The sequence below is a fragment of the Cinclus cinclus genome, chromosome 2 (genome assembly GCF_963662255.1).
Source record: "Cinclus cinclus chromosome 2, bCinCin1.1, whole genome shotgun sequence".
Taxonomy (NCBI): domain Eukaryota; kingdom Metazoa; phylum Chordata; class Aves; order Passeriformes; family Cinclidae; genus Cinclus; species Cinclus cinclus.
The window spans coordinates 15,320,524-15,346,709 of NC_085047.1; the positions used below are offsets into that span (position 1 = coordinate 15,320,524).

At 46.0% G+C, this 26,186-nt stretch overlaps 1 protein-coding gene across 1 annotated transcript; it reads left to right on the forward strand.

Annotated features, from left to right (window-relative positions):
- The first annotated feature begins 3,001 nt into the window (after positions 1–3,001).
- On the forward strand, positions 3,002–25,979 carry MOGAT2 (monoacylglycerol O-acyltransferase 2). Its single transcript, XM_062511729.1, has 6 exons — positions 3,002–3,095; positions 10,746–10,924; positions 21,822–22,026; positions 23,438–23,612; positions 23,751–23,950; positions 25,825–25,979. The coding sequence occupies exons 1-6, from the start codon at positions 3,002–3,004 to the stop codon at positions 25,977–25,979; spliced, it is 1,008 nt and encodes a 335-aa protein (XP_062367713.1).
- The last annotated feature ends 207 nt before the right edge of the window (positions 25,980–26,186 follow it).

Below are 26,186 nucleotides of genomic sequence, written 5' to 3' on the forward strand. Positions count from 1 at the left end.
GCTTTCCTAGCCCTGATCCTTTATCCTGGCCAGTGTCCATGTGTAGCCTGTGAAGTCTCTTGGGCATGTCTTACCATGCTGGCTTGCAAAACCTGGTGACTTGAAAAACCCACAGTTCCATGACTCTGGGCTTACAGGTTCTTCCTCACACTCTGAGAGGGACATTGCTTCACTGAGTCACAATAGCCACTGATGGAGGTGTTACAGAAGATGACTTATTGAGAGATTAAAGGAGCTTAATGTCCCCAGACTAAATGCAAGCCATAGGAGATTGAACAAATTACTGTATAAAACTGAAAAGGGAAATGCCAAGGAGAACGTGGTTGGAAGTTTATCATGGCCCATATGCGTGCAAATGCCCGAGTGTATTAGGAAATATGATGGATTAAGGTATCCTTACAAGGATATAAGATACAGAGATCAGGGCTCAGTGTTGGGCATGTCTGAATGGTTAGTGAGTTCAGAGACACAGCTCTGCTCTACCCAAAAACAGGAGAGAAGAGGCTGGGGGGGATGGACATCTTCTTGCTCTATACAACCTCCTGACAGGAGGGTGGAGCCAGGGTCAGTCTTTTCTCACAGAGAGCAAGAGACAGGATCAGAGGAAAAAGGCCTCGAGTTGTGCCAGGGCAGGTTTAAATTGGAAATGATGAAAAAATTCTTCCCCAAAAGGGTTGTCAAGCTCTGGAACAGGCTGCCCAGGGCAGTAGTGGAGTCCCCATTCGTGGGGGGATTTGTAGACATGCGGATGTGGCACTTGGGGACATGGGTTAGTGGTGGCCTTGGCAGTGCTGGTGGAATGGTAGGACTTCCCAACCTTAGAGATCTTTTCCAGCCTAAATTATTCTGTGATTCAGGGATTTCAAGTCACACGTTCTATTTTATCTACACTCAGCAAAGAGATGCATCTCTTTCAGCTCCTCCTGAGTGTAAATCTATGATTCTTCTCTTATTTGAGCAGACATTTTCAAAGCCCTCTATAAGTATTTATTTTTCTCTCCTTAATTTAGAAAGTAGAAAGACAAAAAGCAAATTACATAACCACAGCAAAGCAGGATATAAATGTTTATTACCCAGACGAGCATTGCTTAACTCCTTGGTCAGCTCTTCCAAGAACCTAACTTGGTCATAAATCCAGAGGATGAGGCTTCCTTGTCACAATAAGCTACAAGCAAGGACCTGAAACTCTCTGCAATACAGCTGCTTTGGAATTAAGCAATGTAATTGCTGTAGGGCTTAGCCTGAAATTTCTGGGGTCAGAAAATACTTTCCACATGTCTGGGTGTCCCCAGGGCCCAGGCATGACTCTTTTAACTAGTAGGCTAGTCTCCAGCACAAACAAGAGTGCTGGATGGAAAACACCTTGAAGCATCATCACTGGACCAGAGATGTCCCTTTAACAACTTTTCATAGATTTGTGGAATTGTTATGGCTGGAAATGTCCTCCAAGACCATTGAGTCTGACCATTCCCCCAGCACTGCCAAGCCCACTGCTAACCCAAGAGCCACATCTATATGTGTGTTAAGTCCCTCCAGGAATGGGGACCAGGGCATGAAAACTGTTTTGGGGAGGGAATTTTCCCCTAATAACCAATCTAATCCCTCCTAGGTCCCACCATCCACCTCTCTGACAATGCTGGTGTTGCACAGTCCAGTAAGACCAGGAGTCCTGGGCCCACAGATCTCCCCACAGAATTTTGGAAAATCACTGATGGTTCCTCACCAGGAAACATCCTGTCTCCAGGTAACTGTGCTGAAAGAATTAAAATCCTCCTTTGCTTTCTTGAAGCAGGCGGGGTTCTGACATTTACAGTAGAAGACAAATGATGGGGAGAGATTTGAGTGAAATCTAAACCAGTTTTAGTTCAGTTAAACCAACCAACACCTTTAGGAAAAGATCCCTTGGGGATTCACCAGAGCCCCGTTATCCTAGTGATTTTGGCAAACTGAGTCTAACAGATCCCTCATAGTCCAGTACCTTCCTTGGCCTGACAAAGGGGAGGGATTATTTTGTAGCTAACATCTCTAATCTGCTTCTGCCAAAGGTTGTTTTTAGTCTTGGCTGTAGTGACCTTGGGATTTGAAATGCCCCTTAGACGTGTAAGTGAAGCCTTTGTACGTGGCCAGTCCTTTCACAGTGCTCATAGTTCAGTGGAGTCTGTTCAGAGTTCTGTTCTGTATCCTGGTTACAATGAGACCTTTGGTTTTCCCAGCCCTCCCATGAGATGACTTCTTTGCTTACCTGAGTGGCTTGTCAGTTCCTTGAGGATTTTTCCCCACAAATTTCTAATTTATTTTTTCCACATAGTAAATTGCACCTCTTTGCATATGACAAGGCAGAGGCTCACACTGTGCTTGGAGATACAAATGCAAATCAGGAATAGTATTTCCTTTGTCTACACCTGTATAAATGTGTGCAAGGATGCACATAAAAACTCATCTGCCCCATCCATCCATGTCTTGGCAGAGGCATGAGGCTGCTCAGCAGTCACACACCCTTGTGTTGACTGCCCACCTCCTTGGCTGAGACTGAAACCCATCCACATCACATCACTTGTGAAAAAAAGTGACCTGCCTGTGTTCATCCCTTCTGCTTCTCCCTCCTTGCTGTACACAGGGTGATTTGAAGGGGAAGGGGGAAAATAAAACTGGCTTACCAGGCAGGAATTCCTCATTGTCTCTGCCAACATCCAAATATTACAAAATTTGAAAGAGATGCAATTTTGAAGGCAGGATTGGGTCCTGAATGGAGTTTACTTTGGGTGGTGGAAGCATGACATTGTCACCATCTAACAATGCTGTGAGTCATGATGGTGTAAAGTCCATGACACCTCCCTCTTTCTCCTCCCAGTACGGGATGGTGCTGTGCCAGCTGCCACTGTGACTGTATGTTGCACAATTCCTCCTACTGTAACGCTGGGCAGATATTGATGGGCGACTTTGCACTCTGCATGTACCTCTTGCTTCCTCCTCCTTGCCAGACGTGTGTGCAGAGCCCAAGATGAAGATTGAGTTTGCTCCACGGTCTGTGCCATTGCAGAGAAGGCTTCAGACAGCATCAGTGGCTCAATGGATCTTCAGCTTCCTAGGTCTAGGTAAGAGACATCACTTTTTCCTTTTTCTGAGAAGCCAGAGAAGCTTTCCATAGAATTGCAGTGTGGTTTGGGTTGGAAGAGAGCTTAAGGATCATCCAGTCCCAGTCCCCTGCCATGGTCAGGGACACCTTCCTCTAGACCAAGTTGCTCCAAGCCCCGTCCAACATGTCCTTGAACACTTCCAGGGATGGGGCAGCCACAGCTTCTTTGAGCAATCTGTGCCAGCGTTTTTGGCTTCTCCTCCCCACCTGATCAGAGCACAGTGGCACTAAGGAAGTATATGGCTTACTGCCTGTGCATGGGAATATTTACAGCCTCTAAACCGGGGGTGGGGGGTCGGCTTCTCTTGCTCTTTAGCATTTTCCTGGTTTAAGCTGTTGCTCTACTTGGTGTTAGGGATAGGAAATAGAATTGTCATACTTGAGGAACGGTACCGTAGGAAGAGTGTTGGGAACTCTGCTTTTGCAGACCTGGGAACAGACACTTCACTTTTTACAGATGCTGCTGCACGTTCTAAAAGGCAATTTTTCCAAGAAAACCCAAGCAGTTTGAGGAAAAGACACATCAGCAAACTGAGATGCAGACAAAGTTACTGCTTGGTGGATGGCATCAGGTGCTGATGGAAATGACATACATGTAGTTTTGGATGGGATGCACAGGGAAATGTTGATGGGAGACACAGAGGCACATCATCAGAGAGTGCAAACTGCCTGGGGCATTAACAACCCATCAGGCTGGAAGGTGACATTCCAGTGTTTCCTACTTTTAGGGAAATAAAGAGATGGTAGGATCAGAGGTAGGTTATCAGTGTAAAATGTCTGGGGCCATTTACAGCCCATCAGGAGCCAAGCTGAAAGGTAGCATCACCGAGTTTCCCACTGTTATGCTAGTTGAGAATCTCAGATGGGATGTGTGTAAATCTCCTCATTTAAGGTGTCAAGACAGTTGGTGACTAGCCCAAAACACAGCATATATTTGTGTGTATCCTTGTACTGGTACACAAACATCTCCAGAACTATACCTGCACAGAAAGCACAGGCTGTGCTTCAGACTCCCACTCAGTTTTTGAGATGGGTCCTTCCAAAATCTGCCCCAGACCTGAGCCTGAACCTTTGCACCAGTATCTGATGGACCAGATGACTGTGCCATACTGGTCCAGACAGCTCTTTAAATTTAGTTTCTTGCTATGGGATTGGCCCATGCTAAGTGTTAGGAAAACTAATCCACAAACACCAGAGGTTTATGTCCGAAAAGGAGACAGAGGAGTCCTGTAACTTTATTCAAAGAAAGGGAGAAGCCATGCAGCATTTCCCCTGGGGTCTCTCAAAAGTTTAGAGGATGCAGCCTCCTTTTTATCCCAATTTCCCGTCCGCATTTGCCTCTTTCTTTCCCCATTGACTGAGGTACTTGAGAGGTACAGACTTCCTGGAATGCCTGATACCTAAGATTCCCCTCTAATATATACTCCCCCCGCCCTTTTCCTAGTGTCATTCAGCGGAATTCCTATGGAATTTATGGTTCTTCCCATTGTTTCTCCCAGCATCCTGTTTTATTTATCGGCAGACCTACAGTTTGTTTGTAAAGACAGACCTCTCCCATTCCATTTATCAGTGGAATCTTTCCCATTGTTTCTTTTATCTCTCAATACCAGTTTTATCTACCAGAAGACTCACAGTTTGCTTGTAAAGACAAATCCCTGGTTCCTCTAAGTATCACTTTTCTGAGCTACACATTAGCCCAGTTTGGGCAATTCAAGAGGTCAGGAGCCATTGATGGTCACCAGGATGGGTAAAGCTACCTTCTTTTTTTTTTTTTTTTTTTGGAAGAGACGCCCCAAACAGCCACCCTTGTTGCCATTGTGTACTTGTGTTATAAACCCTGGGGATCTCCCTGAGCAGAAGAGGTCCCACCTGTCACCAACGTTCTGCCGCCAGAGAACACCTGGCAGGAGGAGACACAAATGTATCTTGGAAAGATCTGGCAAGAGCCATGCAGCCTTGGTCATAGATGGCCAGAATGGGACATTTTGGAGAGCTCCATGATTCCCTCTCTGCCCCTGCATCTATATTTCCTTCCATAGTGCATGATTCAGTTGGGATGCAGTAGAAATATGGTGACAGTGTTAACAGGGGATCCAACAGCACATCCCCATTCCCAGCATGGATGCAGTTGGGGCTTATGGAGTTTCAAGTGTTTTCCAATAAAACAATTTGTACTTAAGGTTTTTCTCTTCTTGGTATTGGGAACAAGCTGGCACTTGACTTTCCAGAGATGGAAATGACTTCTAGAGCCAGCAGAATGACAACAAATGGCCAGGAGGGAGGAATCCTCTGCAGTTGTAGGAATTATTTGCAAACACAGGCTCCACCTCCTGCAGGGAAATGCAGCTTACTCTGCATGAGGCTGAGACCCAAATCTGCTCCCTCCTCCCATGGCTGGCCTTCAAGAGCTTATCATGTTTCCCTGGCAGAATTTGATTTGTTGCTCGGCATTTTTGTTTGTTTGTTTGTTTGGTCGGTTGGTCTGGTTTGGGTTTGGTTTTTTTTTTTTTGCATATTTGTTTTGTTTTGTTTTTGGGTTTGGTTTGGGTTTCTTTTGGTGATACAATCTGAATACCAAAAGCAGTTAAGAAATGCTCTTAAGAAGAGCACTAGAAAGGTGATAACGAAAACCTTATGAAGCAATTCCAGCTGGTTTGGTTCATTTTACAAAATTTCTTTAAGCTTGGAGCTTTCCCCCCAAAATCACCCAGTCTAACAACTGCATAAGCTAGATGCTAAGAGATACCTTTATTTTCATCCCATGAGCTGCCAAACACCCCTTGTTGCACTGTTATAATCCTCAGGCACTGAGCTCAGACTTGCCATGGGCAGGATTTAGCTGCTGGCTGCTCCTTTGTTTGGATGACAGGCTTTGTGCTTCTGCTGCCAGAAAAGGGCTCTGGAACACCCGTCTGACCGCTGCTCAATCCTTTGGCCAGAGATCCCAGCAGCTCGGAGTGCAGGCGGCTGTTGCTATGTGAGTGCAAATGCATCCCCTAGGAAGCCAAGAACCGGGGGAGGGTCTCCTCATCCATTCCTGGCAGGATGCTGGGTGAGGGCAGCAGCTCGGCCCCAGAGCTGGCAAGGAGCTCTGCTCCAGCATCGCTTGCAGCAGGCTGGCATTGTCCACACTGCCGGTTTTCTGGAGGATGCTCCTGGCAAGAGCATGGAGACAAAGGGCTCTGTTTATTTCAGAGGCTGACAGCTGCTGGAGGAGTGCAAGGTGTAAGAATGGGCTGCAGGGCATGGAGTGGTGACCCATTGCCTTCCCAGTACATGATCCAAGTACTGACCAGTGCCCCCTTGTAATGGAGTGGAATCAGGCTATTGCAGAGAACTGAAATCAGCAGGCTGGTGCCCAAGCCTGCTGCATTGCTTCCTTCTGCCTCTCTCATTCCCACTCTCCACCAGGCATGGACACCCATCCAGACACACCATGCAGAACCACGAGTGCAGGGCTTGAACCACGGCAAACAAACCCAGTGCAGGGGCAGTAGAGCTGGGCACGCTGCCTCTGCAGACCCAGTGTACCACACACAGCCTTTGAACCTTGCAGTCATCAGGGCTGGCTCAAAGGCCGTGTGGTACCAGTTGAGTGTAGTCCACAGCCTGCCCAGATCAGCTGTGCCCAAGGGTGCAGTATCTGTATAGGTGGTTGCAATCAAGGACTCCAGGCTGGCACAGCAACATGTGTCTTGGAAGCATTCAAGGCCAGTTTGGATGGGACTCTGAACAACCTGGTTTAGTGGAAGGCATCCTTTCCCACGGCAGGGCAGCTGGAACTGGATGGTCTTTAAGATCCCTCTAACCCAATGCATTCTGTGATTCCGTGATGATCTTGGAAACCCTGACAAATGCAGTATGAATCTGACTCACTTCAGGGCTGTTGCAATAACAAAAATCTCTTTCTGTGGGCAGCAGTTTTCTCTATTTCAGGCTGAATTAACAAATTTTGGGTTAGGAGCACTTTGATGGGATATGACCCCTGCTTAGATTTGGCCAGAAAAGTCCTCCATGTGCTTTGAAGCCTGTGGCTCCTTTGGAATCCATGGCTCACTTGGAGCCCATGGAATATTTGTGCTCTCTGTGATATGGTCATTTTCTCATCCAGAGAGGGATTTACAGCTCACAGCAAAACAACTCAGCATAAGAAACCCACCACTTCATTTTTGCTATGAGTTTCTTTGAAGGAATCCAGCCCAGGAAACCACTTGATCTGTGAAAAAATCCAAAACAGCCATCAAATACACATTGATGTGTGTTTTCTTTGCTGAGTCCCACAGCCATGTAGATGTGAGATGCTGGGTCCTGTACCGTGAAAAGTTGCTGCACCCCTGCTCAAGAGCTGCACTGCAGAGTCCAGGACCATCATATGAATGCTTCATCCAGAGCCAAACCTCACCATGGACACCATAGAGAAACCTTCCTGAATGTGGACTCATCAGAAAGTGCAAGATTTAGGGTGTGCATGTGCCATTCCTTCTTGTCAGGGACCCTTTGGTTTTAGTTTTGGTTTGAAGCAGTTTCCACTTCCCATGACAATGTAGACAGTGCAGCTGCTAATCTCAGCCCAGCCCAGAATTATCTGGATGTTTTCAGGTAACAGAACTGATGCATCTGCAATGACTTGCATGATACTCTTAACCCTGTTCTTGTCTGCCTTGAAGGAGCTCTGTCTAAGGGCCATTAAGCCATTTTTTAACAATCAATGTGTGCCATTGAGCTGCAGCACAGGAGACCGGACCTGCAGAAGGAGGAGATGAAGATCACATCTGTATGCAACCTTATACCCAAACCTGCCCATTTTTTCTGAGCAGTGGGACTGGCGGTGGTGGACTCAGTTTGTGGACCTGACATGACTTTTGGGAAGAACTAAGAGAGCTCTGTGGCACATATCCTGCCACTGGTGGCTCAGAAAGTGTCATGTCCAGATAGTGGTACAGAGTTCCTCCTCCTCACCAAATTACAGACCATAAATGATCAGGTGCCTGCCTAAAGCTGGAATTGGTTTGGATGCATATTTACCTGTACATTTTCTGGAACCTTCCTTTCTCTTTAGTCCCATCCATAATAACTTTCAGACTGACAGTCCATTCTGGGACAGGAATGGGCTCCTTTCCCACAGAGCACCAAAACATTTCAAAAGGACAAAAAACCCCAAATCTTAATGTTGAGTGAAGGTCACTGAGTGCAAATTCTGCTCTGGGGGAAAAAAATAAGTCAAATTGCAAATGAATCAAGGAAGAAACTAATAATTATATACTTGTGAGATAAAGCATGGATTTGGATCAGAATTACTCCTTCACTTTGCAGAATGCACTTTGAGCTTTGCACAGTATGATAAAAAGACAATTAGGCACTGCATAGTTTTGCAGCAGACCTGATGACCTGGCTCCCAGGTGCAGTAAAATTGTGTTTATTTATTATGTGGACCCTGGAGCTGCAGTTCATGTTCTATACACTTCTTGAGAGTTACAAAGTCTGTGTCTGTGCTATTTGAAAAAGAAGTGTAGGGGGGGGGGGTGGGGGGGTGGGATTCTCTTATTCTGTTCCACTTTTGTGAGACTCCAGTTGGAGCAGGTCCAGAGGAGGCCATGGAGGTGCTTCAAGGGCTGGAGCCCCTCTGTTCTGGAGACAGGCTGGGAGATCTGGGGGTGTTCATCCTGGGGAAGAGAAGGCTCCAGGGAGAAACTCTTCCAGAGCTATAGGGGCTCCAAGGGAGCTGGAGAGGGTGTTTGGACAAGGGTCTGGAGGGACAGGACAAGGGGGAATGGCTTCCCCCTGACAGAGGGCAGGGTTAGATGGGATACTGGGCAGAAATTCTTGGCTGTGATGGTGGTGAGGCCCTGGCACAGGTTGCCCAGAGAAGCTGTGACTGCTCCATCCTCGGAAGTGTTCAAGGCCAGATTTGAGGAGACTTCTACAATTCCACTAAAAATGTAGCACCAGGTGCGAGCAGTGGTTCTTTCTGACCTGCACAATGCATTACAGGTAAGGCCTATTGCTTTGCTGAGACCTGCAGTTTTTTTCCCACTGCAAAATTCTTAGTGCCTCCCCAAGTTCCTGCTGCAGTGTTTCTATTTACAGGAAGAAATGCAATCCCATCTCAGCTCCTAGGCAATTTAGGAACCTGATAGATTATTGTGCTTTTTTTCCCCATGGGAATTATTGGTACCATCATGACAGTGTTTTAAAAAAGGGCAAGAATTTGCTTTTCAATTCATAGCTTTGTAATCAGGATGACTTATCACCACCAAAAAAAAACCAAAAGGCTACAAACATGATCCACTTATTTATCCTTTAGTGAAAGCAAACAGGAGGTACATGAATGCCTTAGATGAGAGCATCCTATTCCACTTCTCTGACAGGGTTTAGCTGAGAGGAGTGGAGAAAGCAGGTGTCAGGTGACTCCCAAATATGGAAAAGATGTCTCAGAGCATGAGGGTGTGGATGCATTTGTATCACAGCTGAAGATGAAGCTGAGCAGGGCATCTCCATCCTCATATCTTCCAGCCCTAGGTGGTAGATCTGAAATGAGGACCCAAAGTAGAACAAAATATGCAAAACATTATGTAATCCATGAGCTGGGGAAGACAAGGGACTTGGATGAATCTGGGTTTTCTTCAGCTCAGTCTTCCCCTTCACAAATAATACCAAGTGTTCCAGAGGGACAGATGGAGAGGACACAGCTCCTCCCAGGAGCACATCTGCTTTACCAGGTGGCAGCTTGGTGGCCAAAATCACTGTCCAGTACATGCAGACAGACAGTGTTGGGCTTGGGTGGGATTTTATGTACTAAGTGATGTTTGTTTGCACAAAGACTTTTGTTCTCTTGTTCCCATGCCAAAACACAGGTGATAAGGGAGGTGGGAGGTAGAGGTCACAGCTGGGCACTAACTGGAGGAAGTCCCAAGTCACAGAAGTCTTAGAGGATGAAATAGAGCATTCTTATAAAATTCATGATGACACAGAGTTGAAAGAACTGAAAATCCTCTAGAATCCAAGATTAGAGTTAAGACTGAAATGGAGAAGTGGAGGAAAGGGTCCAAAATCAATAACAAAAAACTCAGTAAAGAGTAAAATCTTATCTATGGGTGTAAATCATGGACACAATTAAAATGGGTTATCATTAGCTCTAGATAAAGCTATTGGGGACTGTACAGACTAGATGTAGGACACTATTTACTGTCATTCCAACATGTCACGTGTCATTAGGGGGCATTAACAGGAATTTTGGGGTAAAACAAGGCCATTATAATTGCAGGGATTAGTCTGACTCCAGGGAAAAGCAAGACAGCAAAGGGATAGAACTGATCCATGAGAACATTGTGAATGGAGTGAGATTCATCCGTCTTTTGGGAAGAGGGGGTCATGGTGGCCTTTGGAGAAATTGGTGGTTGCTACAAGGGGGTGCTTGGTGTTTTTTCAGGTTCCTGGGGCAGATAGAAAAGAAACCACCTCTGCATCAGGGGTGCCTTCACACTGATAAATTCAGCAGCAAGCCCAGTGGAGGCTCCATCCCAGGACCAAAATGCCTCTCCAAATGAGCCATTCCTCTCCCAAAGTCCACCCAATCCAACTATCAAGTCACTGCTGGCTTTTCTTTCAGCACAGTGCTGTATAGCTGCCTTCATCGGCCTCTTCTTCACTCGTTTTTGGCTGGTCAGTGTCCTCTATGCTGCATGGTGGTTAATAGACAGGGAGAAACCCAGCAAGGGCGGGCGGCGGAGCCACGTCGTGCGGAACTGCGTCGTCTGGAGGTACATGAGGGACTATTTCCCCATCACGGTAAGTACCACCAGCCCATCAGCTCTTCAGTGTTCCAGGGACCAGCTTTGTCCTTGGAGTCTGGATATAGTCTGGGGCAAGAAGTCATGGCATGGGGTGCTGGGAGTTTGGTGTTGAAGTATAATCTTCCCAGCTCCCAGATTACTCAAAGACACAGTAAAAAATGGGGATTACCATTTTTACAAACCTCATCCTTCAATCATCTGTTTTCTCTGTGCCTATTTAACCTTGCTGCATTCCAGCTGTTAGGGAATTCTCACCTTTGTTTTCCATGTCTATATTGCAACATTCATGCCCTTCACGTTGCTCAGAATTTACCCAATGGGCACTGCCATGTTTTAGTCAAAATCCAAAAGATCCTGGGTGTCCTGCAATGTCACTATCCTATTCTGCTGAGGAGGGGGATGGATAGGTAAAGCTGTGGGTGCACTGGGTAGTCTCACAGAGCTGCTGCTCTCTTGAGAGGGATTTCTGTGACATTCCCCAATTTACTTAATGCATGTGTCTGGCCTTTGCCTTTACTCTTTTATCTGGTGTCCCCTTGGCATTGTATGGAGCAGCAGCAAGTCCTGCCTCAGAGCCATCCCAATTTGGCACAAATCTCAGCAATGTAGCAGAAGAGCTCATGGGTTGTGCAAGGAAGAGAGCTCCACGGATAGACCAGGCAATGGGAGTTTCTGAGATAATTCCTTCAGGAATACATTGCCTGTTGAGAGAACTCAGATGGGATGCGCCTAGCTGGTCAGGGATCACCTGGAGTCAGAAGCTGGGTGCTGCAGTCCAGAATAATGAAGTTGGGAGCTCAAAAAGCTAAAGAGCCCACCAGGAAAAAAGGAAAAGGAAAAATAGGAACTCAACCTGAGAGTCCATCCTGCATGGAGTAGGGTGTGGGATAAGAATTAAGGGGAGCCGGAGCAAAGTGAGGATCAGACATGACATGTCCGTCAGCTTTGCTGCTCAAACAGAAATAACCCTCTTCTCTGCCCTCATAGGATTACACCTGGAACACTGTGCACAGTTCTGGTGCTCCCAACACAAGAAGCTTTAATGGCACTTCTGGGGCAAGTCCAGAGGAGGCCATGAAGTTGACAGGGGGACTGGAGCACCTGCTGTATGGAGATAGCTGAGAAAGCTGGGGCTGTTCATGCTGGAGAACGCTGTGTGGACACCACACAGCATCTTCCAGTATCTGAAGGGACTTACAGGGAAGATGGAGAGAGACTGTTCATCAGGAACTATAGAGATGAAACAAGGGGAAATGGGTTCAAACTGTAAGAGAATAGATTTAGATGGAACATTGGGAAGAAATTCTTGGCTGTGAGGGTAGTGAGGCCATGACAAAGGCTGTCCAGAGAAGCTGTGGCTGCCCCATCCCTGGAAATGTTCAAGGCCAGGTTGGACAGGGCTTGGAGCAACCTGGTCTAATGAAAGGTGTCCCTGCCCATGGCAGGTAGTGGAATTTTAAGGTCCCTCTGATACTGAAATCAGCCAGAAACTGAACTTTCTAACACAATTTGAAGTGTTAGAAAGTAAGCATTCTTTATCTGTGCAGAACACATTGCAAGGGTGCCTCCTTTAATCTAATGAGTGTGGCGAGGCTTTACAACATTAAAATCATGTATTCATTAAGGAGTGTCTCCTAGCTAATACATAAACATCACTTTTCCTAGAACTAATTTTCATGCACCTGCCTTCTACTGGAAATCATTTTTTGATCATGGATGGTCCTCTAAAGGGATCTCTGGTGGTCCTATTCAGTGAATAATTCAATTTTAAAGGTGACCGTTCCTTGAATTTTTTCTTTGGGCATATGCTGTTGCTTCTTGTTACCTAACTTGCAAAAAAACCACTGTAGCCCTCTTTATCTGTTCCTCCACTGGTCAGCTATATTTATAATCTAATGTGCATACCTTTACATCCTTTTATCTTTTTTTGCTAGTTAATCTTTAAGCTCTATTCATCAACTTCATGGGAACGGAAAATTTCTATTCTCTACATGATTTTTCACATTCAAACCCACAACATACCGCAATTCAATGATTTATGTGACTGCAGTAATTATATGCAACATGCATTCTCTAAATTACTTGTAATTTACCAATAATTTTGAAAGTGGTGTAAGCCACCATTTGGGAAGTGTTGGACCAACCCGTCCGCTGAAATGTAGCTGCCAGCTCAGCCCAGCAATGACCCTTCTCCTGTCCCTTTCCGAGGAACGTGGAACTCCGCTCCTGAACGCCTCGCTGCATTCCGTGTCCGTCCTTTTTTTGTGGGAGGACCACTAACACCAGTAGAGGGAGCGTGGTGCGGGCTTTGGCTGCAGCTCCCGGGAGAAAACAGAGGGAGTTCCACAAAAGGACAGCAGAAGAATTTAAAAGAGACTTAGCACAGAGAGCATTACAACCAGGCAGTCACATAATACAGTTTCTCAAAAATATTTTCTCAGTCATAGAATTATGGAATCGGAAAATGTTTTGTGTTGGAAGAGACCCCAGTGATCACGTAGTTCTAACGCTTCTGCCATGGGCAGGGACACCTCCCACTAGACCAGGTTGCTCCAAACCCTGTCCAGCCTGGCCTTGAACACTTCCAGGGATGGCTGGGCACAGCTTCTCTGGGCAACCTGTCCCAGGGCTTCAGCATACAGCCAAGAATTTCTGCCCAATATCCCATCTAACCCTGCCCTCTGACAGTGGGAAGCCATTCCCCCTTGTCCTGTCCCTCCAGACCCTTGTCCAAATTCCTTCTCCAGCTCTCTTGGAGCCCCTTTAGCAGGGGGCTAAAGACACTGGCAGGGTCTCTAAGGTCTCACCTTTTCTTCCTCTGGCTGAACAGCCCCACTTGCCCAAATTCCCAGCACAAGGGACACAAGGGAGAAGGATCTGGGGACACAGACTAGGTTGGCTTCTAGGACTCTGGGCTGTATTTATGTGTAGATGGAGTTTGTTAAGCCCTGGAGAATTAGGCATTCTGGGAAGATTAAATATGGCACCTAATCCTGCCAGATCCCAGCAGCAAACTTAGCATGGTCAAGTGTTTGGAGGCAGCAAGTGCAGCTGTCTTATTTTAGGAAACATCTTTAAATACTGCTTTTAAGGGATCCCTGTGCATGTTTGCAGTCTTGGGAGCAAATAGGGGTTGGGATGAGCACCTGCTTTCTGGGCAGTGTGAATTTGCAGTGTGCTGCAGTACACGGAGCATTCCCGTGCTGAGCCAGGCCACTGCAGTGTGTGCAAGCTGCACCTTCTGCCAATACCACCCTTCCAAAAGTACCACTGTGCTCCTGGATTTATCCTTCTTGGAGCTGACTTCATTTGAATTAATGATTTGAGAATCAGAATCAGGCAGGACCCGAACGACTTTGTTTTGAAAAGTGGGATGAGAAAAACTGCATTGAGAAACTAAGTCAGAGTCCAGTGCGTTACCCAGAGAAGTTATTTCCACTTTATTTCCCTGCATTTTAAACCTATTGTAATCCGGGTTTGGAAAATTATTTATTTATTTATTTTAAAATATGCCCTCATTATAGTCCTTCAATTGGCCTGGAATTGTTTCAAAATCATGTAGATGAAGCACTTGGGAGCATGCTTTAGTCATGGCCTTGGCAGTGCTGGGGTAATAGTTGAACTTGTCAGAGGGCTTTTACGGCCTAAATGAATCTATGATTCTTCAATTCCAACACATGACTGAGCTCAGCTGCATTATAATGTTGTGGAAAACATACCAAAAGGTTTAAAATTAATCTGTTTGAGCTAGAGTATGTCTGAACAGATAACCTGTGATATCAGAAGTTGTGTTGATGTTGCCTACAGAGTGATATTGGATGCCGTGGACTGCTCTATCCATTCTATGTTCAAAAAGCAATCAGTAATCTGTCTGCTGCTGCCCAAACCCTATCTCCATTTTCATAATCCGTTCCTCATCCTTTATCAGTGCATCTTTACAATGAAGGATGCACTCAGCCTAAACAATAAAAAAAAATTCTGTCCCCATGCCAAGTGAATGGACATTGCAGATTTTTCTCCCCAGCCCCATCCCATCCCATCCCATCCCATCCCATCCCATCCCATCCCATCCCATCCCATCCCATCCCATCCCATCCCATCCCATCCCATCCCCATCCTCCCTCATACAGCCACGGTGCTTTGGCAACCTCAGACAAGGGAAGTGAAATGGGGAAAGCGTTAGCACAAGCTTGACAATATCTATCTTTACCACAGTCCTCAAGCAGAACTCACCATCTTTTCTGCTGACTGAAAGTTAGGGCTGGATGCTTGGCTTAGGCAAGATGTCTTACCTTTGGATCACACAACCTGGGTTATAAATCTGTTCTAGCAAGTTAAGGTCTCAGACAATATTGGGGACTGTTGTGGTTTATTAGGTTTCTTGGGGAATTTCTTCCCTTTGTTATCAGGGAGACCCTGGAAGGGGAAGGGGGTGGCTTTTTGGGTGAATACTCAGTGGTCAAGACACAAAAGAAAGTCTGAGATTCCAGTGGAGTTGTTGTGGAGTTGGGGAGTTTTTGGGTGGGGGAGTAGGCTTTTGTGTTCATGGTTTTTCGGAGTGGAGGCATGATGCCACCACAAGTTGTGAACTCAGACCCAAGGCTTGGTGGGGATGGGTCTCACCTTCCTGCCCTCCTTCCATAAGGGGATTGATGAGAGCAGTCATGTGGTGCTGCAGGAGTTTGAGTACTCGGCCTCCAGGACTTTGATTTTTTCTCTTTTTTTTTTTTTTTTTTTTTTTTTTTTTGCCTGAAAGCCCTGTAATTTTGAAATTACAATTACTTGGAAAGAGGGATATTGACTGTTCCAGGAAGGTTCCCACCTTCCTTGGCAGACATTTGTCTTTTAAATCAAGACAGGGACATATTTTGTTTTCAACTGCTGTCATCATTCAGAGCAACCCCAGTAGGGATAATCATGCCAGCTTTATTCAGGGCAGCCTGGAAAGAACCTGCTGTACAGGGAAAGTCCCTGTAGTCTTCAGCACACTCTTTTCTCCTTGTGAAGAGCCACAGGACATTTCTTACAAGCCTTAGGGTTATTTAAGTGCCAGGTGGACCTTGCTGTCTGCAGAAATCTGTCGTTGTGCTTGTGGTCTTGCTGGTGTAAACGTTTTCTGTTAGCATAACTAAAATGTTTTATTGGCGAATTAATTGAACCCTTGAAGCTGTAATTTGGGAAGACTTCATCCCATGGCTCGCTCATTCTCATCATGGCACAAACTGTAACAGAGGTTATTTGAGTGTGTTGTGGTTCTGGGGAATTGCAAGGCACTGTAGACGGGATAGTTCCAGTTCATTTGAACCAATCCCTGCCAGGAATTTTTCCTTTCTTTTCACAGAAGAGTGGTATTATTTGTAACTGGGGACTTGTGCCACGGCCCGTGACATTAAATACAATTTCTGATTTCCAGAGGTCTTGACTGTTCCCTTTGTTTCCTTCTGTTGGCTGGAAGAGGTATTGTCAGGGAAAAAGAAAGGCATGGCCAAATGGCTCAAAGCCACCACACTATCCTTTTCTGAGGAACTTCTCTGTCCCATGTGTTGGCCCTCTTTTCTGTTCTGGAATGTCCTTTAGTAACAGGGGGGGCCATGGCTGAGATCCATTGGAGGACTCTGTCCCACCCTGCACTGCTAATCCACTGGATAAAGGAAGTCCTACAAGAGGAAGGGAGGACTTGAGCGTTTTGGAGCTTCCATCCCTACCCAGCTTTGGAGGTGAGGGTGGTGATGTCCCATCCAAACTCATTTTAAATCCACCAGGCTGGTCAGATTCTCCAATATTTGCTGCAAACACAGCTCTGACCTGGCATTGTGGCACCAGGAGAAAACCCCAGGGCTCAAAGATCTCACTATTTCCAACTGCCCCTCTCAGACTCTCACCATTGCTGGGACCTGAAACCCATCCTCCTCAGAAGCTGCTGGCACTGCTCAGATAGTTGCCTTTGGTCTCCCATCCAGACACCCTTGGGTGCGTGACCTGCTTCTTTTCAGCTTGGCACAATTTGTCCTTCTTCAGATCTAGTGGGGTTTCTTGGGTATCTTTACTGGGCTTCTTCCCACAGAGAAACTGGCTGCATGTTCCATCCTGCAAGAGATGTTTTTGGGAGGTGTCCATGGACAGCCAGAGACATGAGGATTTGTTTAGTACAAAGTTCAAAGGAGGTTTATCCTACTTAAGAGCAGATTACTACAACATCCATTGAAACAGAGTTGGGGACCAGAGGATAGAAAAACAGTAGCAGTTCAGTTTGGGAGACTTCAAACACAGAAGCCAGGTACTTGCTGATCAGGTCTCCTAACTTTTTTTCCTCCATCTCCTAACCTTTCCTGCTCTCTGAGTGACTGTGGGGGTAATGTTATGCTGCTCCTTCTCTCCCACCTCATGTTCATCAGTCCTTAAGGATGTAATGATATGGCAACATCCATGTCCTCCCTGACTACATGTCCCCCAACATGGCATGCACCATGCAGTGTCAACTCAACTTGATTAATTACTCTCTTAACAGCTTTTTAACCCTTTCAGACAATACATCTCCAAGGGCTTCTGGAGCACCACCCTTCAAACCTTTGGACTCTAGGAGAATTTTATTTGAGTCAGAGAATCAGAGAATTAGAGAATTAGAGAATTAGAGAATCACATATTCACAGAATCACAGAATTACAGAATCATGGAATGATTTGGGTTGGAAGGGGCTTAAAGATCATCTAGTTTTAACCCCCTGCCATGGGCAGGGATGCCATTCACTATATCAGGTTGCTCCAAGCTTCATCTAACCAGGCCTTGAGACTCTCTGAGCCTAACCTGGCTCCAGAGATAGAGTATTCACAACTTCTTTGGGCAACTTGTGTTGCCTCAGTGCCTCACTACCCTTTCCTCAACCATTAATGCATCAGCCTTAAACAGGGAATTGCCTGTCCTCTGTCTTCCCATGGAATGGGACAGGACAATTCAGTCTGTAGGGAACAACTAGGACAGCCCAGTCACATCTCAAGGGATGAATTAAATAAGCCTGGTTAAACCAGTGCTGAATTCCTGGGCTGATAAAGTCACTCAGAAGCCCTAACTCTAATTATCGTAATTCCACTCCAAAACTAATTGAGACCAAACTAAATATGAAATGGAAACTACTTTAATCCCTCATCATTATCATCAAATTAATAATCTATTTAGGATGTTAATACCATTTAACTAATCCAGTTTAAAATTAATTTGGATTAATTTGCTTGAGATCCTTCACTAGTACATGGGCTCTTATCAGAGCTCCTAAAAGCCTTCATATGCATTTCCCTAACACAGCTGACAGTGCATGGAGCAGGTCCCACCAAATCTCTTGGGGAGCTGGGGGAACTGGGGCAGTCTCACCCATGTCTTGGACCCACAATTGAGTAGTCAGAATAAAGAGAGTTTTCTGTTACAGAGTAATAACTGCAAGCCCTGAAAAACTGCAGTTATCAAGCTATGTTTCTTCATGATGAAGCATAAAATAGACAACATTCTTCAAAATTTAAGTTCATTAAGTCCTTCCCTGAAAGGATTGTTCAGCCTTGGCATAGGCTGTCCAAGGCAGTGGTGGAGTCTCCATTCCTGGAAACATTTAAAAGCTGTGTGGATGTGGCAGCTGGAGACATGGATTAGTGGTGGCCTTGGCAGTACTGGGGGAGCATTTGGACTCTATGATCTTAGAGAGCTTTTCCAACCTAAACAATTTGATTTGTTAGGAAGGCCAAGACAATCCCACATCTGGGATCCAGAAGGCTTCACAACACTTTTGAGAATGGATCATTACTGCTGTCAGCAGCCAGGGCATCAGCCACCATCCTGACTATGCCAAGGGGAATCTCAAGGAAGTCAACGAGCCCACGGCTCAGCATGGAGAGTGCAACCCTGAGCTGCTAGCAGCTGCTTTTAGACCACAGGCCATACACATTAACTTGGCATTCCTGAGACACCTCTGAGATGAGAAACTGCTCTTATTTCACCGGAAGAACCTTGGGTTTTCTCATGCTCATGCACACACCAGCTTGGTTGGACCCTTGAGTACTTCAACAATTATTAAATGTTCAGTTCACTTGTAAAGATCAGAATTGCAAATTCTATCCAGAGGGTATGGAAAAGACAATTCATTCAAGGCAGGATGGAGGATAGTCCCATTCCTTGGCACCTCAAGCCCAGTTCCATTTGGCAATTCAGCTGGGCAACAAGAGGGGGAGGCTGTCCAGAGTCACATAATTAACTTTCCTGGAAGTTTGGGAATAGAGACTGACCTCTGCCAGGTGGAGAGGGAAGGAGTGAGACAGTGGGAACAATCCAGAAGGGAAGATGGAGTTTCTGTGATGAAGAGTTTCCAGAGGGAAAAGGGTAGTGTCGAGTCTAGACCTGTGGTGTAAGAGACTTTGCACAAATTTCTCCTCTGATACAGATTTCCTTCTCAGTCTTGTACAAGCTCTCTAGCTTCTCTGTGAGTTTTGGCCAAATCATCCAGATGTGAGCCGACTTTGTGACAAAACAAGGACCTTCTTTCCCCAAGGCTGCTGCAGGGGACAGCTCTTGCAGAAACATTACCCACATCCACCAAATCTTGAGGGACTCAGCTGCTACCCTCCAGCTGCCCATGGCGTGGATCAGGGAGTCAAAAATCACAGATTCAAAGACTGGGTAACATTGGAAGAGAACTCTAGAGGTCAACATGCCCAACCCACTTTTTAATCAGGGCCACCCAGAGCCAGTTGTCCAGAACCATGTCTTACCAGAGAATCACAGAATGGTTTGGGTTGGAAGGAGCCTTAAATCTCATCCTTGTTAGAAAAAGGACACCTTCCACTAGACCAGGTTGCTCCAAGCTACATCCAACCCAGCTGTGAGCACTTCCAGGAAAGGGGAAGCCACAGCTTCTCTGGGCAACTTGTGCCAGGGCCTCACTATTCTCATCATAAGAAATTTCTTCCTCATAGCTACTATTAATTATCCCTCTCTTATTTTAAAACCATTCTCCCTTGTCTTATCAGTCCAAACACTATCCTTTGTTCTTTCCGTTCTTGTCCTCCCTCATCTTCCATTGGGATGAGCACCAAGACAGCAGCTGGATGTTTCTTGGGGAGTATTTGTACAGATGTGTGGTTTCTTAGCACAGGCAAACTCTCCCATTAAGGCAATTTGACTACTCAGTGGCTGCCCTCTTTCACCATCCTTCCCCTTCTTGTCTCCCGACACAGGGAGCAGAAATGTAGCAGTTTCCAACAGGCCCCAGCATCTTGCCTCCCTGCTTATAAATCACTTGGAGATGAAAGGTTGTTTGGAAACTGAAGATGAATGCAGGAAACATTGATGCAAGCTGAGATTACTCAAAAAAGAGCAAATGATGGCAGGGGCCTTGGGCACTCAGTAATTCAGCCATCTGCCTCTCTTCCTGCCTAGAGACCTCTGCACCTGGGCAGTCGTGGGACTTTTGTTTGTCCATTCCCCTCATTAGGAGCAGGTGCTTGAATGGCTACATGTACAGTCAACAGTGCTTTCAGAAAGGTGGGAAATGAGCCGTGATGGAAGAAAGTAAAACACACTCTCATGATTGACCTGCAGTTCTAGCTGCTTCTAGGAAAACACATGCTTTGACCATTAACTGCACCCTGGGTGCAGATGGAATCAGGGTGCTTGGAGGTGTGACACTGAAATGCACAGGGCTTCGGTTGCTCTTGAGCACAAATGCCTTTGGGTTGTCTGGAAAGGCATGGTGGCTGTGATAACATAATCACAGAATTGTTCTTGTTGGAAAAACCCTCTAAGACCATTGAGTCCAGCCGTTCCCCAGCACTATCACAAAGGCCACTTAATCATGTCCCCAAGTGCCACATCTACATGTTTTTGAACAATTTCAGGGATCGTGGTCCCACCACTTGTTTCAATGTCTGACCACCCCAGAGCTGAAGGGTGGGTTTGTCACACCAGCTCCTCTCCCCTGGGCAGTCCATAACAAATGCAATGGAGCTCAAACCCCAGCTGTCCTTTATCTCTTTTAACCATGCCTTCTTGTTCTGTGGTACCCACTCTCCCATGTAGTACAACCCAGGCTTCAATATCACTTACAGATGGGCTGAGGATTTTAACAAGCTGCTTAGTCAGCCCTCAAGGGCTGGCCGTGAGCTGCACCGTATCTGCAATCGATGCTGCCCATCCCTAAAATGCTGGACATGACAATTCTCTATTCCCTCCTGCTAAAGTTGCAGCAGCCTTGGGCAGATATCCACTACTCTTTGATGGACCTGGGCACCCAACACTTGCACAAACATCTGGCATCCTGCAGGCTTTCCCCAGTGGGAAGAAAACAGCTTCTCTGTTAGATGTCTGGGAATTAGATTTCAACTTACGCTGTGTGAAAATATCCTGGAATTGCCTGGCACATGCTTCGGGACAGGGTAAACCTTTGATCCACACCAAGTTGTTGGGTGAGACATGTGCTTGTTCTGTGTAGTAGGTCTACCAGAGTGATTATGAACTCCCTCTGCTGTTCTGGTAGTGGGATCAAGAGGTACTGTGTGGAAGAAATCATCCTTTTCTTGCTTTTCCTCCCCCATATTAGAAAATGTATTGGAGGACATTTTAAACAAAGTTGCTTCCCAACAGCACCCAGACCAATTCAAAGCAACATAAGGAACTGTGCCATTAGAAAAGTCATTTTAGGCCAGCGGGGGGGAGATGGAAATGTGGGCAATGAAATACATCTCAGTGAAAAATGAGGGAGTTGATCCAGTTGACCTTTCCCAATAGAAATACATGGTGGGTGCAAGACACTGCCCTCCAGAAATGCCTTATCTGCTCTCCATAGCTAGTGTTCCAGCCTGCTGAGGTTACAGCACTAACGCTGGCCCCTTTTTTGGCTTCATCCCTGTGTCTAGTTGATGAAGACAGCAGAACTGGACCCTCGGCAGAACTACCTGGTGGGGTTTCATCCCCACGGAGTCCTGGCAGCTGGAGCCTTTCTCAATTTCTGCACAGACGCATCTGACTTCTCCAAACTCTTCCCGGGCATCACTCCCCACCTGATGATGCTTTCACTGTGGTTTCGTGTCCCGTTCCTCAGGGACTATTTGATGAGTGGAGGTAAGGAGCGTGGGCCCCTGGCAAGCAGTGGTATGTGTGGGTGCTTTTTTGAGGAACATAGAGTGAAGATGCATGGGGAAGAGGAGTCAAGGGTCTGTTTTCCCTCATCTCGGGCAAATTGGATCCTTTTCATGGACACAGCTATTCAAGATGGCAACCCAAAACCTCTGAAGTTAAAAACTGCCCTCCTTGCTGATATCTCTGTTGTTCAACTCCATAAATGGTCTCTGTGCTCAGGGCATCACTTTGCCAGGTGCTGTGTAACAGCAAAATGCTGAGCTCATTGTGAACATAAATGTTGAGAGCTGCAGGCCAGGATGTTCCTGTATTTCTTTCCATAAAAAATATATATTCAGGCTTGAAATTGTGAGGAAAAAAACCCCTCTTTTTCTGAAACATCCGCTGCTTCCAGGGAAGCAGCATCCAGAGACAGAGGATGAAAATAGCATGCTGCTGTAACGGCATGTGGCAGGGGGTGAAGATGTAGTGGAAAGGAACAGGAAAATGTACGGGTAAAAATTAAACTGAGAGAGTCAAAAGGGAGTTTTGAGTGAATTTTGGACACTGGCAGGATGACCTCCATCTGTCAGCAGTGGCCTTGGCAATGGTCCCTTCTCCAGCTGAATGTGGGCAGAATTCAATAGGCTAAACATAAGCATCCAGTTCCATCTGATGCACTCCAGGGTATCCATTACCCTGTTTTCCACATAAACTATGGCTCCTGCTGCCAGAGTATTTACATGGAGAGTGAGAAATCCAAACAGTGAGATTTATGAGAGACTTATGACCTAGGTGAGGGAAAGTTTAATCACTGTAATGTCCAAGTTGGGTGCATAACTCATTTTCAGGTCAATTGAATCCACTTCACAATGAAGTTTAAATGTGCAAATTATTTCAGACCCTGAAACAATTTTTTTAATAGTCAAAACAATGTTCTTTTGTAATTTCTGAATTAAAGATTTCTATCTTATTCAAGTAAACAGCACCAAGGGACCAAATCCTTAATCAAATTCCATTTTCAATTAGCACCATCTACTGAAATGTGTGTGTGTTTTGACGTAAAGCAAATGTTTCTCTGACTTCAGAATTATTCAGAACTGGACACAGTCTCACTTGGCAACAAATTGAATCAGAGTTTTCCTAGGGCTCAAGTGCAGCTAGTTCCCCATTTAATTTTTTTCGTAATTTTTTTGTCACTTCTCACTTCCGATTCAGACAGCAAAAAGATAATTGTGTAATCAACCAGCAGAACTGTGTGCAAATCTAGCACCTTTTAAGGGAGCTGGGATGGGGTTTTCACCTCTGAAAACAAAGCGTTTAGCACCTCTCCAGAGATGGATTATGAGGAAAAAAAATCCAGAGAAAACCACAGACGGGTGGGTTTTACTTTTTTTTCTTCTCTGCTCTCCAGGCCTCATCCCCTCTGACAAGGAGAGTGCATCCTATGTGCTGCAGAAGCCAGAAGGTGGGAACTTGCTGGCCATCATTGTTGGTGGGGCACAGGAGGCACTGGATGCTCGCCCAGGATCCTTCACCTTGCTGCTGAAGAACAGGAAGGGATTTGTGCGCCTGGCCATCCAGAATGGGTGAGGAAGAGGGTGCTGAGGGACGGCTGCTTGGCTCTCTGGCTGGTTAATGGGGTGTTTCTGTTCCTGAGAAGAATGAAGGAGTTTTGGAATGGGCTCTGCTGATCATGACACCCTATTGGTTTTGTCTCTCTGCAGAACTCCCCTGGTCCCTGCCTTTTCCTTTGGGGAGAATGATCTCTTTGATCAGGTGAAGAATCCCAAGGGCTCCTGGCTGCGGAGGATTCAGCATTTCCTCCAGCAGATCATGGGCATCTCCCTTCCCCTCTTCCATGCACGAGGCATCTTCCAGTACAGCTTTGGGGTGATACCCTACCGACGGCCCATCTGCACTGTGGGTGAGTCAATCCACTGAACTCTGACATGATGTCAGACACACTCAGGCCAGCCAAACTGGGGAAACAGGGACAGTCCCTGGGTTGTGGCATCCTCCTGCCAGGCTGAAGCATCATGCCAAGAGAGCACAAGCAGTGGTAGGCTAGAAATGTGCTGCAAAGCTGCCTTCCAAACTGTTCACGTACCTCCCTGGTTTGGCAATCTGGTTTGAGCTCATGACAGCTCCCAGCCCATCTGGGCTGTGCTGGGAAAAGCCCCAGAGCAAATGTGGCCAGCCTCACCCCTCTTGTGAGATGTAGACAACCCCAACACCACAACATGGTGACAAACACTGCGATAGGGTTGTGTTAAGCATCTTCCAAGGCAGTTTTACAAACACAAGTAGGACCAGCAGGTCAAGGGAAATGCTCTAAGGGTTTGGTGCACCTGGGAGACAGGGTGGGAGAGCTGGGGATGTTCAGCCTGGAGAAGAGAAGGCTCTAGGGAGACCTTAGAGCTCCTGCCAGTGCCTAAAGGGCCTCCAAGAAAGGGGTAATCTGAAGGGCAAAATTGAAGGGGGATTTTGGACAAGGGTGTGGAGTAGCAGGATGGCAGCATTAGATGGATAGAAGAAATTCTTGGCTGTGAGGCCCTGGCACAGGTTACCCAAAGAAGCTGTGGCTGCCCTGCTTCTCTGGAGATGTTCAAGGGAGCTGAGATGGGGGTTGGAGCAACCTGGTGTAGTGGAGGGTGGAAGGAGATGATCTTTAAGGTCACTCCCAAGCCAAACCATTCTGTGATTCTCTGAACACTCAAGCAGATTTCAGCTTTGTTCACTGTCCTTTGCAGACACATCTGCAAATCCAAACCTATTTGCAGGTGAGGAAGATGAACCATTCTGACCAGAGACTATGTCTGTGAGAGACCAAATTTCAAGAAAATTTTGGTTTTGAATACATTTTTCAACATCTCCACGCTTGGCCCACCAGTGTGGCTGATGCTCTGTGAATTAATTTAATTAAAAATGTTGTTTGGAATGGCTGGAGCTTGCACCACTGATTAAGTTTGACAACCAGCAATTACTTCTAATTGTATTACTACCTGTTTGGATTGTCTCAATGGTTTTATCGGCTGTGTAGTACCACATGGGCTCTTCACTAATTGGATGAAGAATAGCCTTATAAGGTGTTGAAACCCTCTGTCACTTGACAAAACACAATTTGAGTAAGAGACCAGAGCAAGAGAGGTACCTCATGGATCTTCTCAGTCCCCTGCCAGGTACCTGGTCCTGGTCCTGGTAGCTCTGGGAGAAGGCTCTTCCAGAGATAAGAAACAAAATAACTAGATTTTCTGGTGAATAAAATGTGATTTTTAAAACATATGCAAGTACTTGGTTCCTAATAAAAATGAGATATTTCACAGAATTTTTAATCAGAGCAAAGCGGAAGCATCTTCAGTGCAAGTGTATTTAAATAGTGAGGGGCTCCCCTGTTCTTCACTTTCCCCATTTGCAATGCAGATTTCTGAGGCCATGTGGAAACAACTTGGAAAGCCCAACCCAAATATTATCCTGTCTTTATATAGTGCTTATCTGCAGCACATCTGAGATGTGAGAAGCAGCTCTTGGGATGGTATTGGGATACAGCACTTCGTACTTCCAAAGGTTATACAGAGGGTCTTTGACATTAACCAACTTTGCAGATGGGTAAACTGAGGCAAGGACCAGTGTGATCCTGGAGACCATGAGCTTGGTCAGGATCTGAGCCACCATCCCTCCTTGGCTGTGCTGTCTCCCAGGCTCCAGGAGATAAGTGGTCGTACTGACCTCAGCTCTGTGCCAGCGTGAGCAAAACATTCATGACACTGGCTCCTCCTAACACCTGCATTTCTTTTCCAGTTGGGAAGCCAATCCCAGTGCAGAAGAAGTACAGACCCTCTGAGGAAGAAGTTGATCAAGTCCACCAAAACTACCTGAATGAGTTGTCCCAGCTCTTTGAGAAGCACAAAGCTAAACATAATATCCCAGAAGACTGCCACCTGGAATTTATATAGAGTGCCTTAAGCAAAGTGAAACCATGGAGATCAAGCTCCCAGTTTAAACCCCCCTTCTCTGGAACTACTTCAAAACTTCAACATAGTCACAGTTAACATATAGTCCATATAGCATAGGGAAAAGAGCTTGATTTTCTCAGTATTTGCATGGGTGTAGAGACAGGTTTTTAATTTTTTCTCCATGTAGGACACATAAAGATATAAAAC